This window comes from Panulirus ornatus, chromosome 1 (assembly GCF_036320965.1).
Source record: "Panulirus ornatus isolate Po-2019 chromosome 1, ASM3632096v1, whole genome shotgun sequence".
Lineage (NCBI taxonomy): Eukaryota > Metazoa > Arthropoda > Malacostraca > Decapoda > Palinuridae > Panulirus > Panulirus ornatus.
Window position 1 is genome coordinate 32286802 of NC_092224.1, and position 15547 is coordinate 32302348.

General features: G+C 44.4%; 1 protein-coding gene across 1 annotated transcript in view; it reads left to right on the plus strand.

Annotated features, from left to right (window-relative positions):
- Positions 1-4478: 4478 nt before the first annotated feature.
- Positions 4479-15547, plus strand: part of LOC139749741 (homeobox protein aristaless-like) — a 297440-nt gene continuing 286371 nt past the window's right edge. The window contains exon 1 of the mRNA XM_071663980.1: positions 4479-5688. Coding sequence (XP_071520081.1) covers positions 5481-5688 — 208 coding nt within the window. The 5' untranslated portion in view covers positions 4479-5480. The remainder of the gene's footprint in view (positions 5689-15547) is intronic.

Consider the following 15547-nt stretch of genomic DNA (forward strand, 5'->3'; position numbering starts at 1 on the left):
ACCTAAAGGGCTAAAGGTCCGTAACATCTTGCTCAAGAGGTCAAGCACTGTATTATATCTCGCCTGAGGCAATCCATCACTCAAAGGCCATTCATCAACAAACAATTCTCTATTACTCATATGAATCCAATTCTTTTATTTAGCAAAAGCCATATTGGTACTTTGCGTTAAGAGGATCCTACTGCTCTTGAACAGTTCAAACGCACGAAAACACAACAGGTGTTTCGGTCAACATCTGTTCAAGTCAATGGACGTATTAGGTTATATGTCATGTCGTATGATTCTGTGACATTGGATGTTTCAGGAAGTCGTACTCTGTATGTTATTATCTCAGTGGAATGATGCAGTAAACTCGTAGGTTTTGTAGTGATGTAGAAACGTGTTATATGAGAAATATGTTTATCCTGCTTTGCGGTGTTCCTTTGTGTTACGGGATTTGTCAGTTTCTGACTGTGTTCATACATGATTTCCCCCTCACACTGGGACTTGAAAATCGCTGAGCACTCCTCACTAATGCCGCTTCTCTGTCTGTCTGTCTTTTTTTTCTCTCAGTTTTGGTTTTACACCCATTGGGAGGAGACGTGCGTCTTCCTTCCCGCAAGGACAAGGTGTGTACAGTCAGCACTCACACTCACAGTTCGTGGCTTTGTGCCGCCATTCGGCACGCTGTACCGTGCCGCTCCACCACCAGCAACGTTGAGAATCAGTAGACTTCATCATATACCATATGTTGCACATCAGCCTCACCTCGTCCGCTGGAGGACAGAGCGTGGGTAACATCAATGAGGTTTACGTCTAAGCTACCAGACTAACGAAGTGTCCGACGATGGTAGTGAAGAGCATGGCTTCTGGCTCCCTAAGAAAGGACCACGCTGTATTTGGCGCCGCTGCCGCTGCCATTTGCTGATACTTGCTACGTCTCCACACTCTCCTTAGTCTATGGATGAAGTAACCCGCTTCGAATACATACTGATATATTCTAGGACTCCCGGAGAAACTGACAGTGCCAGCGACAACGCTCTATTGATGCTCCATGGACACCTGTGGCCGGAAGAATGCAACCAGTGCAATCCAACCCCAGGTGGCTGCCTCCTGAGGGTCGCTTTTAGCTTTATCGAGCGAGAGACTTGATGCCGATCGTGCTCTTCATCGTCAGGATGCGCTCCGTTAAGCTCAGCCATCCAACAAATACCACCTTAATCTTTGTCAGACTCAACAGCGGTAGGATGCAATTTTTCATGGCACTACCCAAAGATCTGACTTCCTCCTTCCTGTCAAGTAGTCGGCACTAAAATGCCCGTCTGTGAGCATCGCCCACTGTTATCACAATCTTGTTGAAAAGCTAGAAAAAATATAGAGCAGTTGCCTCTCTGTTCCTCATCATAAAGGAATCTTGTACTAGGAACTGAAAATTTCTGGACTATTTCGTTTACCAGTATCCTAGGTTAACCCCTAGCGAGATGATAAAAAATCCAACAGTCTTGCACAAAGCTGGAAGGCTATACGTCAACGGAGAGGCTTTGTGTCGTATTCGAGTTAAAGTGAATGGGGAGAAAAGCTACCTGATCCCTTATACCACATCATGGGAATGTCATATATGCCCTCATGCCTGTTTCGCAAGTGGATCCCTGGCCCTGACTCCTGCTCTGACTACTGGTAAGCAATCCATATCTCTCGTCAATGTACGAGAAAGAATAGGTTGCCGCTAATTCGCGGAGTCTCACATGATCCTGCTTCCTTAAACCGGAGGTAGCAGTAGCTGACCAGGCTAAGGCAGGTGGGGTGAACCACTTCTGATTGCTGCCCCAGGATGCTGCAACTCATCAGCCAGCCTCGAGGTGGCTGTAGCGTCCACGGTGTACCCAGGGAAGGAGCCAACGTATAAAAGCATCGAGTATGCTGGCCTTCCTCCCGCCAGCATCATGGTGATGCTCCAGTCAACGTATATGATAGCAGAGCACCTGGAAATTCCAGAGCTTCTGACTTTCCTTCTTTCCAGGATAAGAAGTCTAAATTCCAAAACTTTTGGAGCTCTTTCTCTGCAGGATAAGAAGCTTTTTCATTAAACAATTTAGCAAACTCCAAGAAGATATAGAAGGAAGACTCAAGAAATTACATAGAGGCGCCATTACCCTCCCCCGTCCACCCAACGCCGTGTTTTCCACCTGTTAACTTCTTAATGGAGAAGAGCAGTAGAGGGTGAGGGTGAGGGTTTTGGGAACGACGGATGCGTCTCTTGGTCACCAGCGTGTCAGTGACGGTGGCGGCGATGGCGAAACCTACCCCAAGGACTAATTAGTCACCTCACACCCGTAAGTCTCATGACTCGGTCTTCGCAGTGACTTTATTCGGCTCCCACCGCACCTAACACTCCCTCACACAGCCTCAAGGCAGATCATCAAGCTGTCCTGGACCACTTACAGGAGTTGATTAGGTCTGCGCCATTCCGTACCCACCTTCCTGTCCACTCAATGCTGCTTATGCAGTGAGTGACTTCAAACTAAAGCTACGATATGGATCGCCAGGAACTTTCTGTTCCATACGTTCTTTCCAGGATTCAACCTCTTCTTATGCCTGTTGCTCCTCAACACTCCATCTTGATTTCGTTTTATATATATATATATATATATATATATATATATATATATATATATATATATATATATATATATATATATATATATATATTGGAAAGGATCACAATTTTGCGCGTGATCAAGTATATGATCAAGTATATTCCTATGAGTCCACGGGGAAAATGAAACACGGGAAGTTCCCAAACTTATCGTTTTAACATAGGTTATGTTCTTAACACATGATGGCATTCGAACGATTTACTGTTATGTATGGGATCTGCTGACTCGTTTTTCTCACAAATTGTATCATAATTTCATAATACTGCCTCATGGTATTAACCTTCAGGTTCATGCTATCTAGTCATATATAATACTTGTGGTCTCATTCTCATAGCACATAGTCATATCGACTAACCTAAGTTCCTTTACTTCCAACACGTAGCCATATTTCCAACCCATTGTCATCTATCGTACACATCATATCTTACTTCTAGTATGTATCATCACAGTCTCAATGAATTAGTGTTATAATTCTAATATGCTATCTCAGATCTAACATGAGGTTGACATATATACATACATTTCTTGCGTACTTCACTTCTGGACACGTCATATGAACTGTTAAATAGAAATACACATCTATGAAAACAGTTATTCATATATATACGTATGGTTTAAGGAGGCTTGTAAATAAGTCCATTCTATTTACAGGTCTTTTACATATATGTTTGTGACACTTCATAATTTTTTCATAACTTTCCTCACGTCTGGTTACTGTTGTGTAAAACAGTTTTATAAAAGCAGATTTTTCTTTTTCTTTTATTAAATCACGATCATGACACGAGATGGTTATTAGGCTAACAAGAGAAAAGTGAGATTATGTTATCAGTGAATACAGCTGATTAGACTGGCATCAGTTGTGACCTGCAGTGCCACGGTCAGCTGTAATCCGCAGTGCTAGGTTTGGGTGTAATCTGCAGTGCCAGGGTTGGAGGTGTCCCACGGTGACAGTCAGCTGCGTCTTACGATGCTGGGAGCAGCCATGTCCAGCGGTGCCTGGCTCAGCCATGCTTCGCAGTGCCAGAACGGAATCCTACCGTACCAGGGTTGTTTTATGACGTATCCCAGACAGTTGTCCTCATCCTTTGGTGCCTTTTCAAAGAGGGACATGATCCATAGTCACACGAAACAGTTCGGTCCTTGAAGCTAGGCTTGCGACACCTGATCGTCCCAGAGGAACTCATGGGTGGGAATAAACTCTCGGTCGAGCATCCAACTCATAGCATTTCATGGTAACCTCTGTCATTATCATGTAATCACATATCACCTTATCTGTAAACCATTCATTAATTGACATTTCACAGCCCTTATTAGCCTCGAAGCGGTCATAGCAGATTAGGCCAAGAGGGGGTATTATCAAATCCACTCGAGTCCTGGTAAATTCTGAATTAGCCTATTAAGAATCACTTACGCACGGTGATTATAAGTTGGTGAAAGACGACGCCGCCTTCGTATGCAAAACACTGGAGGAGGAGGAGGAGGAGGAGGGAGGGAAGGAAGGGGCCAGTGCGAATCGTCGGCGTGGAGGGCCGGACGGTGCCTCTCGGCTGCTGGTAATTGAAGTGCTCGCTCTCGATATCAAGTCAGATTAAATTCCCTAATCTAAATGCCACAGTGATACGAAGAATCAATTACCTGAGCGGGCAGGTGTTCACTCAGGCGGACATAGGTGGGTGGTCAGCAGGGGATGGGCGGGACGAGGGCGGGACCTGCGCGGGGATGGGGGCGGGACGAGTGCACACTGACCGCTCATTGGCTGACGCTGAGGACCATCAATCACCTGGTAATGGACGCGGCGCCGCTGACACACGGACACGCTGTTCCGCCCACTGCACCCCCGCCCCGCAGCTGCAGCCTATTGGCCCGCATCCACACCCCACCTGCCACCACCTGCGCTCAAGATCCCCCTGTAACCGCAGCCGCGGCCAATACCCACCGCAAGGTGCTTGTCCAATTAATGCAGCAATCAAAAAATACGGCAAGATATCTGAGGCTTATCTGCGGTCAGCGAGGAGCGACGCAGACCTGCCGAGGATGCCGCCACTGATGGTCACCGCACTAGTTATTACAACCCACACCCAACCATCCCCCTCTCTCCCTTTCCGCGGTAATGAACGCGGCGCTGTGATATTAAACGCTGGCATACCGTCGCTCGCGGAGCTGTAAGAGTTGCGTGGGGGGACTATCTCGACGCGTCTCCCGCTGCGCCGACGTCCGCTCGCTTCGCCGGGCACCTCCGTCTTTCGCCGCCACCTCCTTGAACGCCATGGCCGGCGTCCACTGGCGAAAACTGCGATTTCTTTAATACCCGCGTGGAGGTGAGCGTGGGGGCGTGTGGTGGCCTGGACGCTTGGCAGACTCCGCCCATCAGGTAGCGGGCGCCGTGCCGGAGTCTCCTCGTCAGTTGATGCCCTGCAATTACGGTGTGGCGGCGACGCGCGGGGCCTGCGAGTGTTGAGAGGGGGGCGGCACCGTATCAAGAACGGGCACGTGTTCTTAGCGGCTCCAGCGCGTGCACGCGTTTTCCGAGCGATCCGGCTCCGTGCACGTGTTTCGAGCGGCCTCGACGACGCGCTTTGAGTGACTGGTGGTTCTAATGCCAGCACGTGTTACCGGTGGTCCTACGAAGTACACGTGTTCTCGGTGACCCTACTGAATACACGTGTTCCTGGGTGCACGTCCAGCCCTCCACGTGCTACCGCGACATCATCTGCCAAACCCTCCCCCCCCCCCCACCACGTGCTCAGTGGGCCACTCTACCCCGCCCAGCCCAGGACTGTGGTGTGTGGAGAGTGCGTGAGGCCGCCACAGTGGGCGTGGCCCTCCTCCCCTTAACACAGTGCCATGATGGAGGTGCCCAACCTGGTGGGGGGCAGCAACCCCTCCTCCACCAGCAGTAGCGGGGGGCTCAGCAGCGTCACTACCACCAGCAGCATCAGCGGCAGCGGCACCAACAACAGCGGCATCATGAGCGGTGGGGGGCGCAGCGCCCCCTCTGTCTTCTCCATCTCCTCGCTCGTCAACTCAGACTCCCCGCCGCCCACAGTTACAGGTCAGTGTCAGCAGAAGCCAGGTCAACACCACCACCCACCCCTTCCTCCTCCCCCTCCCCCCCACCTCTCCAACACATCCTACCCCCGCCCACCCCCCCTGATGGCACTACCTTCCCCCTCCCACCCTCATCTAACTTCGAGGGTCAGTGCCACGCCAGTCAGGTCACAGGTTTAGTGTCTCCCTGGCCACCAGGTCATGGACCACTGCCATCTTAACAGGTAATGAGCGAATGCCATCCACATCAGGTCACTGTCAATCGTCGCAGGTCATAAAACAATGCCACTTCAGCAGTCATTGGTCTAGTGTCATGGGTCACTGTCAGCAAAGACAATGTCATGGGTGTCATGCTTGCCGATTCAGTAGGTCACTGTGGCATAAAACAGGTCTTGGCTGGGTGAGGTCTTGGCTAGGCCTTCTTAGATACGAGACGCAAGGTCATACACACATCAGAATGATGAGGTCAAGAGGCATAAAAAGAATACTTTTTTTTCCCCCCTTTTTGCAACATTCATTGTTGATGATATTTCTAGTCACTGACTCGCTCATGTCTTTTTAGACACAGATCATCACTCGATGTACAGAAAATGGCCGAGTCGGATAAGAATTGCATTTGGTGCGATCTTCAAACGCTTGGGATAGGCTAGGTAGGCGTTTTAAAAGCAATTCCTGTCATATTTTCTTTCTAAGTGTAGACATAAAAAGTTTGGCGTATGTATAAGGTGCCAGTGTGAATAGGTTACCATGCAGGATTATATGTGGGATACTCCTCAGTGTTTCTTACGTATAGACGTCTAAAGTTGTGGGAATACACCACCTCACCTTAAGCTCTTGCGTGATTCGTTAACAAGTAACTATCGTGACCTCCCAGGTCTATAATATCTGTAATAACCTCAACTGTGTATTCTCAGTAAAACAGTTATCTAACAATTTATTAGTTCATGAAAGCAATCACACCCACACCCACCCGCCCACACACACACACACACACACACACACACACACACACACACACACGCGCGCACACACACGCGCACACACGAATGTAATTTTTCTATTCATTTTTTCTTCTTCAATCTTCTTTTCTATTATGGCTTACACAACGCTGAAAAAAATCTGCCCCAGTTAAAGTATCAACTAGATATGTATATATATATATATATATATATATATATATATATATATATATATATATATATATATATATGAGAGTGAAATCGCAGTTCAGTAGGGCTTCAGATAATTTTTATTTAACATGTAATTTGAATGAAATTATGTGAGCCACTGAATTGCGATTTCACCTTCATAACTATCATCGCAGACTAGGTTTACACACACACACACACATATATATATATATATATATATATATATATATATATATATATATATATATATATATATATATATATATTTCTTTCTTTTCTTTCATACTATTCGCCATTTCCCGCATTAGCAAGGTAGCGTTAGGAACAGAGGACTGGGCCTTTGATGGAATATCCTCACCTGGCCCCCTTCTCTGTTCCTTCTTTTGGAAAATTAAAAAAAAACGAGAGGTAGGATTTCCAGCCACCCACTCCCTCCCCTTTTAGTCGCCTTCTACGACACGCAGGGAGTACGTGGGAAGTATTCTTTCTCCCCTATCCCCAGGGATAATATATATATATATATATATATATATATATATATATATATATATATATATATATATATATATATATATATATATATATATATATATATATATATATATATGTGTGTGTGTGTGTGTGTGTGTGTGTGTGTGTGTGTATTTTCTTGTAATGATCACATTGTTAGGAGAAACAAGGATGTGCTACGACGTAGCAAAGACGCCATTGGCAAACAAGCTTGTTTACCAGTAGCGTTTACCAATAGTGCTTCATTTTCCTGTGGTTTCATGCATATCACGGGTACCATTGTGAGTGATCTCCTGCAATACATATATATATATATATATATATATATATATATATATATATATATATATATATATATATATAGTCATTTACCTATTAGGGGCGATCATGGCTGGGCGGTTAGCGCTCCGAGCTACCAGGCAAAAGGTTTGGGTTTCAAATGCTTGCTCTTGGAGGGCATTTCATGCGTTGCCTATGAAAAGCGCGCGTTCATATGCACTTCATCCGTGTTGATAGTACGTTCTGTGAAATTGCTGACAGCTTGTAATGTGAGCCTGATGGGATTTGAACTGTCTAGACCCCGTTGTCATGGACGTGAGACGAAGGGTATTCGATTATCAGCAACTGAATAGTCATTTACCTATTAGGGGCAATCATAGTCGTGCGTTTAGCGTTCTCGCCTACCAAGCAAGAGGTCCGGGTTCGAGTCCTTGCTTTTGTTGTCGCTGTCTCCCGCGTTAGCGAGGTAGCGCAAGGAAACACACGAAAGAATGGCCCAACCCACCCACATACACATGTATATACATACACGTCCACACACGCAAATATACATACCTATACATCTCAACGTTTACATATATATACCCACACAGACATATACATATACACATGTACATATACACATGTACATAATTCATACTATCTGCCTTTATTCATTCCCATCGCCACCCCGCCACACATGAAATAACAACACCCTCCCCCCTCATGTGCGCGAGGTAGCGCTAGGAAAAGACAACAAAGGCCACATTCGTTCACACTTAGTCTCTAGCTGTCATGTAATAATGCACCGAAACCACAGCTTCCTTTCCACATCCAGGCCCCACAGAACTTTCCATGGTTTACCCCAGACGCTTCACATGCCCTGGTTCAATCCATTGACAGCACGTCGACTCCGGTATACCACATCGTGCCAAATCACTTGCTTGCCTTTCACCTTCCTGCATGTTAAGGTCCCGACCACTCAAAATCTTTTTCACTCCATCTTTCCACCTCCAATTTGGTCTCCCACTTCTCCTCGTTCCCTCCACCTCCGACACATATATCCTCTTGGTCAATCTTTCCTCACTCATTCTCTCCATGTGACCAAACCATTTCAAAACACCCTCTTCTGCTCTCTCAACCACACTCTTTTTATTTCCACACATCTCTCTTACCCTTACATTACTTACTCGATCAAACCACCTCACACCACATATTGTCCTGAAGCATCTCATTTCCAGCACATCCTACCCCCTCCGCACAACTCTGTCCATAACCCACGCCCTGCAACCATATAACAATGTTTGAACCACTATTCCTTCAAACATACCCATTTTTGCTTTCCGAGATAATGTTCTCTACTTCCACACATTCTTCAATGCTCCCAGAATTTTCGCCTCCTCCCCCACCCTATGATTCACTTCCGCTTCCATGGTTCCATCCGCTGCCAAATCCACTCCCAGATATCTAAAACACTTCACTTCCTCCAGTTTTTTTCCATTCAAACTTACCTCCCAATTGACTTGTCCCTCAACCCTACTGTACCTAATAACCTTGCTCTTAGGCACATTTACTCTCAGCTTTCTTCTTTCACACACTTTACCAAACTCAGTCACCAGCTTCTGCAGTTTCTCACATGAGTCAGCCACCAGCGCTGTATCATCAGCGAACAACAATTGACTCACTTCCCAAGCTCTCTCATCCACAACAGACTGCATACTTGCCCCTCTTTCCAAAACTCTTGCATTCACCTCCCTAACAACCCCATCCATAAACAAATTAAACAACGATGGAGACATCACACACCCCTGCTACATTCACTGAGAACGAATCACTTTCCTCTCTTCCTACACGTACACATGCCTTACATCCTCGATAAAAACTTTTCACTGCTTCTAACAACTTGCCTTCCACACCATATATTCTCAATACCATCCACAGAGCATATATATATATATATATATATATATATATATATATATATATATATATATATATATATATATATATATATATATATATATATATATATTTTTTTTTTTTTTTTTCCGCTGTCTCCCGCGTTTGCGAGGTAGCGCAAGGAAACAGGCGAAAGAAATGGCCCAACCCACCCCCATACACATGCCTTGATTCAATCCACTGACAGCACGTCAACCCCGGTATACCACATCGCTCCAATTCACTCTATTCTTTGCCCTCCTTTCACCCTCCTGCATGTTCAGGCCCCGATCACACAAAATCTTTTTCACTCCATCTTTCCACCTCCAATTTGGTCTCCCTCTTCTCCTCGTTCCCTCCACCTCCGACACATATATCCTCTTGGTCAATCTTTCCTCACTCATTCTCTCCATGTGACCAAACCATTTCAAAACACCCTCTTCTGCTCTCTCAACCACGCTCTTTTAATTCCACACATCTCTCTTACCCTTACGTTATATATATATATATATATATATATATATATATATATATATATATATATATATATATATATATATATATATATATATATATATATATATATGCATATATATATATATATATATATATATATATATATATATATATATATATATATATATATATATATATATATATATATATATATATATATATATATATATATGCATATATATATATATGCATATATATATATATATATATATATATATATATATACATATATATATATATATATATATATATATATATATATATATATATATATATATATATATATATATATATATATATATATATATATATATATATATATATATATATATGTATATATATAATGTAATGCATATATATCATACAAATGTAATGTTTTTTCGTATAGGTTTATGCCGTTCGCTGCTTCACTGGAGTAGCTCCAAAGCTGGCCAAAAACAGACCCATCCAACCTTTCTTTGTCATGAAAAATGTACCGAAACCAGAGCTCGCTATCCATAATGAACCTATAAAGACCGTTCGCTTTTATTTTTTTTCCCTGAGCCTTTCATTTGGCCAAATATATCACGTCGCTTCCTACATACCCCACCGCTTCAATTCTTTGTATCCGAAGCACGTATTTCAGCCTCCTGTAATGTTCAAACCATAGTGCCTCAAAGCCTCTTTCACTCTCACTCTAACTCTTCATCTCCTCATCGGTCGTCCACTCCCTTTTACTCCTTCTGCTTCTGATGATATCATTAGGTCGTAGTTGATCTCTCTTCGCTTATCTTTTTCTTCCATAGTTCCCAACCATTTCAGCACACCAATGTTTGCTCTCTCATTCAGCAGCCAGTTGCTGCCACATCTCTCTCTCTTGCGCTGATTTCTCATCCCTACCCATACCACATATTGATCTCAGGTGTTTGATTTCCAAGAAGTCCACAGTCTTGATTTCCAACACGTGCACCCACTTGCGTTAACTTCGTACCTTCAGACATGCCCATCTTTGCTCTCACAGACAATGACTGCTCTCTCTCTCTCTCTCTCTCTCTCTCTCTCTCTCTCTCTCTCTCTCTCTCTCTCTCTCTCTCTCTCTCTCTCTCTCTCTCTCTCTCTCGCCGCACATTCTTCAGTGCACCCAAGACCTTAGCCAGTCATCCATCCTGAGACACACAGCTCAGCCTCCTTTGGTACAATCCGTTGTCACGTCCTGTCAAAGGTACCTAGCGCACTCTACTTCCTCCGGACCTAGTCACTCTGCTTGATCACTCTGCTGAGTCTCATCACCTTACTTTTGTGCACATTCACTCTCAACAAACACGTGTCACAGATTCTCCTAAATTCTGTCTCTATTTTCTAAAATGTTTCGCCAAAGCTGTCATCTGCAAACAGCAGCTGATCTACCCAACACGTTCCCCTCCCACTCCAACCCCAGTATGCCATAGCCCGTCCCTTCGTTTTACGATCCTTGCATTAAACGTCCCTCACCACCTCTATTTAGAAGCACTTTACACAAAAATGGAGACAAACCCACTGTCACCGAGAATATCTCATTTTCCGCCATTCCTACCATCACACATGCCATACAGTCCTGGTGGAAATTTCTCACTGCATGTAATAACTTCCCATCTACTTCGTAGCAGCTTCCTCAGGGCATTTTTGTCAGCCCTCTCATACGCTTTCTCTATACTGATAAACGCCATTCACTTTCTACAAATACTTCTCGCACAGACTCTTCGCAGCAAACACTTAGTCCACAATATTTCTGCTTCTGCTCGCTCCTCTCTGGTCTGATGATTTGTGTATGCTACCGCTCAGTTAATAACTACTCTCCCATCCATCTCAATGCACACTCAAGAGGCGTATACCGTTGTAGTTCGAGCAATCACGTTATCCACCTTGCCTTTATATACAGACACTATACCTCAGGAGCCCCACCTTGGTCCATACAATGAATATAAGCCTGATATATCAATGACAGACACCATCATCCTCTTTTCTTATGAAATTCATTTGCATTCCAATCCATTCTTGCACATTTTCCATCCTTCATCTTACGCAGTTCTTTAAATACCTCTTCTCTTTTCACCAAATGTATAGAAATGTAAAAAGAGAAACATAAGGAACATACATATGATTCATTCACGTATGGACGAATGGATAGATTTGTAAATGTTTACATGTAGTATATTCCATGTATGACCACACGGTTTATATATAATCCCAAGGGACAACAGGTTCACGAAACTCAAATGGCAATACAGTGGGTTGGGTAATCTCATTATGGTTGATCACAGGTGATGACAGATGGGTTAAAGTCCCTTGGTATCAAGTAGCGTAATGTCAGGTGGTGTTCTGTGCAGGATCTTAGATGATGATGGGTGTAGTAACTCTAGGTACTGAAAGGTAAATGAATATCATGTAGCGGCTGGTAGGATATTCCTCCCCGGTTACGTGTAAATTAGACCCAAAAGGTGACAGCTGAAAGAACCTTGGGTAGCGACTAGAAAGCGAATCACAGGAGGCCACAGGTGAGGTAACATATTGTAGGTGGGCTGGTCTTCGGTTGTAAGAAGTTGGTTGAATTATCTATGTCTCTGTGCGTCGCTTGCTGAGAGGTCTGAGTTCGTCATGGGATGGTTACAAATAGCCAACACCTCTAAGCCGGTTGTGTGACATCGAGAGTACCTCATCGCTGCATGATGATCCCTCGAAGGGGACCTGTTGGTTCTACAGGCAGTGATTTTCACTGTTGGCTCAGGTCTGTAGGGGAAACGGACGTGGAGAGCATTAGGGAAAAGCTGGCACTTTTTATCCCGTGGATCGTACGTAAGGACGTCTTCTATTCTTCTTTTCAGTCAGTGCTTCAGTCTGTTTTTGGAGGACTTGTTGCTTCCTTTTCTAGGTTGGGATCCATTGTTTCGACCATCTCATCCACTTACCTCCCATATTTACTGCCCTAGTAGGGAGTCAGTCATTCCCGACACTGTTGCTGACGACTTTTAGTATCTTCATGAGCACAGCAGAAAATGAGAATTGAGGGAATGTAGAGCAAGCAACAACTTCTACACCTCATCTGACACTAGAAATGGACGCGGACGCCGAAGATGTTACCCCACCAGTGACACCTCCTCTGCGTCACATGAAACCTTTGAAGATCTCTGTATCACCCATCTGGGACTGAAATGACTGCTAGACATTCAAAGTATTAAAGAAATGTTTCCTAATATCTCAGGAGGTGCTCTTTGCCGTGATTCTGTGGGTTTCACGTGTGTGTTTGAACCTTGCACACTCCACTCCATGATCACTCAAAATCGCCTCTGAATAAACCAGAAGCACCTGGGTTACTTCTGTCTTCCTTCACCACCCAGGGGAGCTCCCTGAGTACCTGGTTACTCAATACCCTCGTGAACTTCTGGTTGGGTGGACCATACCTGAGGGTCAGGTCCTTTCGATACTTTTGGCCATAGGACGAATTAACCTCCTTGTGGTTGACCTGGAAGGGAGAAGTAGCTACTCAAGAAACACAATCTCCCAAACGTAGAAATTCACAAAGAACTTGGTTCCACTCCCTTCTATAGCCGTTGAGGTACTGGATCTTTCTCTAGGTACTGTCCTCATGCATCTTGATGTGGTTACTGAAGTTATATAACCACTGGTGGGGGTTCAGATATCATCTCTGCACCGTTGTCTTCTCGTCAAAGATGCTCAAGATGTCAAACAGAAGATGCTACCCCTTGGCATTGAGACTGCATGGGTAAACAGAGACACTTTCCACTTAAGCAGCCAGGTTCTAATTGAACCCCAGAGTAACCAAAGACAAGGTTCAACCTCTTAACCTTACCCTTCCCCCCTTACTGAGGCTCTTGCTATTAGGGAGTCAGGGAACATCTCAGCGGCATCTGGCATCTTTATCCTAAATGAATTGAAGACTCGGCTGAAAGACTCGTAACTAGTGTGATAGTCATACAAGAACAGCAACGAACGTACAAGCGGACCTGGTGTAGATGTGTGTGTGTGTGTGTGTGTGTGTGTGTGTGTGTGTGTGTGTGTGTGTGTGTGTGTGTGTGTGTGTGTGTGTGTGTGTGTGTGTGTGTGTGTGTGTGTGTGAGTGTGTGTGTGTGTGTTGGAGTAAAGACACGATACATAATTAAGAGACGAAGCTGCACGGGTGAGAAGCTCTCTCCCCATAAAACAAGTAGTTGATAATACAGGGGAACAAGCTCTCATGGTAACTAATTTTGCCACTAGTATTCATGTTCTCCTCACTTTAACCCACGAAGAGCCCAGTCCTGGTAACGCGTGTAAACTCGTGATAGGCCACAGCTCCTTAAGATAATTCAGTCTGTAGCGGTTCATAAGCCTCAGAGTTTTGCAGAAGTTGTTGGAAAATTCCTCATTGGATAGTGCAGTCACAAGTAACATACATTACTTGAGTGGGATGTCAGGCTGTGTATGATTGATATACTTTGGGTGGTATATGAACCTGAGCGCCGGATATTTTCCCAGAATATACGCCGTCATCAGACTTGATGACATAATTCAGTACGTATAACAAAACACACTTGATATCATCTACCTGCAGGGGCCATTCCCTCATACATGCACCGCTCATATTCGCACGATATATATTATGAGCACACGTTCCTCTTTCTTATTCTCTCTGAACATGAATCCTTAAGGAAGATTCCTTCCCTTGTGCTTCGGCATGGTACCTATACCCAAACTCAACTCGAACAGATTCCAACATTTTTCTTTTACGTCCTGATTCTGTAAAGGCCTAGACCGGATCCTCCTCAACAGACTCGTTGTATACCAAGTACTTTCAAGCTTTCTTCTCGCCTTTGTAGCTCTTTGACTGGAGGTGGTGCCATACCAGTAAGTGAATATATGCTCAGCTTTCATAGACCTTAAGTCTGCTTTTGATGTTGGAAATATATACATGTCAAATTTTCATTACCTTAGGTTTTTAAGTCGTGTGCCCAGATAGAGCGGTTACATGTCAGATCTTCATTCCAAGATGCGATTCAGAGTGCCCAAATTTGGTCTTGATTCTGATTACTCTTTACTTAAGATTTCTGTTGTAGCTCCCCCTCACAAGAGAGATTCCTCGTCCTCCTTGGCCAGTACATGTGCTCTGTCACCCAGCGTAATAACCTTGCCATCAACACTGTCGAAACCATAGTACTCAATTCGTGAATTCCATATCGGAAATGGAACCCCAAATCGTGTTTCGCAAGGATTCAATTGACTAACACGTCTCACACAACTACCTGAACACTGTCGCTGGTTAAGTGATCCCTAAGCTTACTTCCCTGGCTTGAAGACTGGACTGCTTGCTTGCGTAGCCACTCTCGGTGCTCTTTGCACAAGGGGAGTGGCTTCAGCACTAGATATTCTAGATATTCTTGGAGCTTTTTCGTCACCTACCGGTACCAATGAGTTTTCTATGGTTGATCAAGTGCTGCACTGCTCTGTAGACATGATCTATGATAAGGTTTATATGGG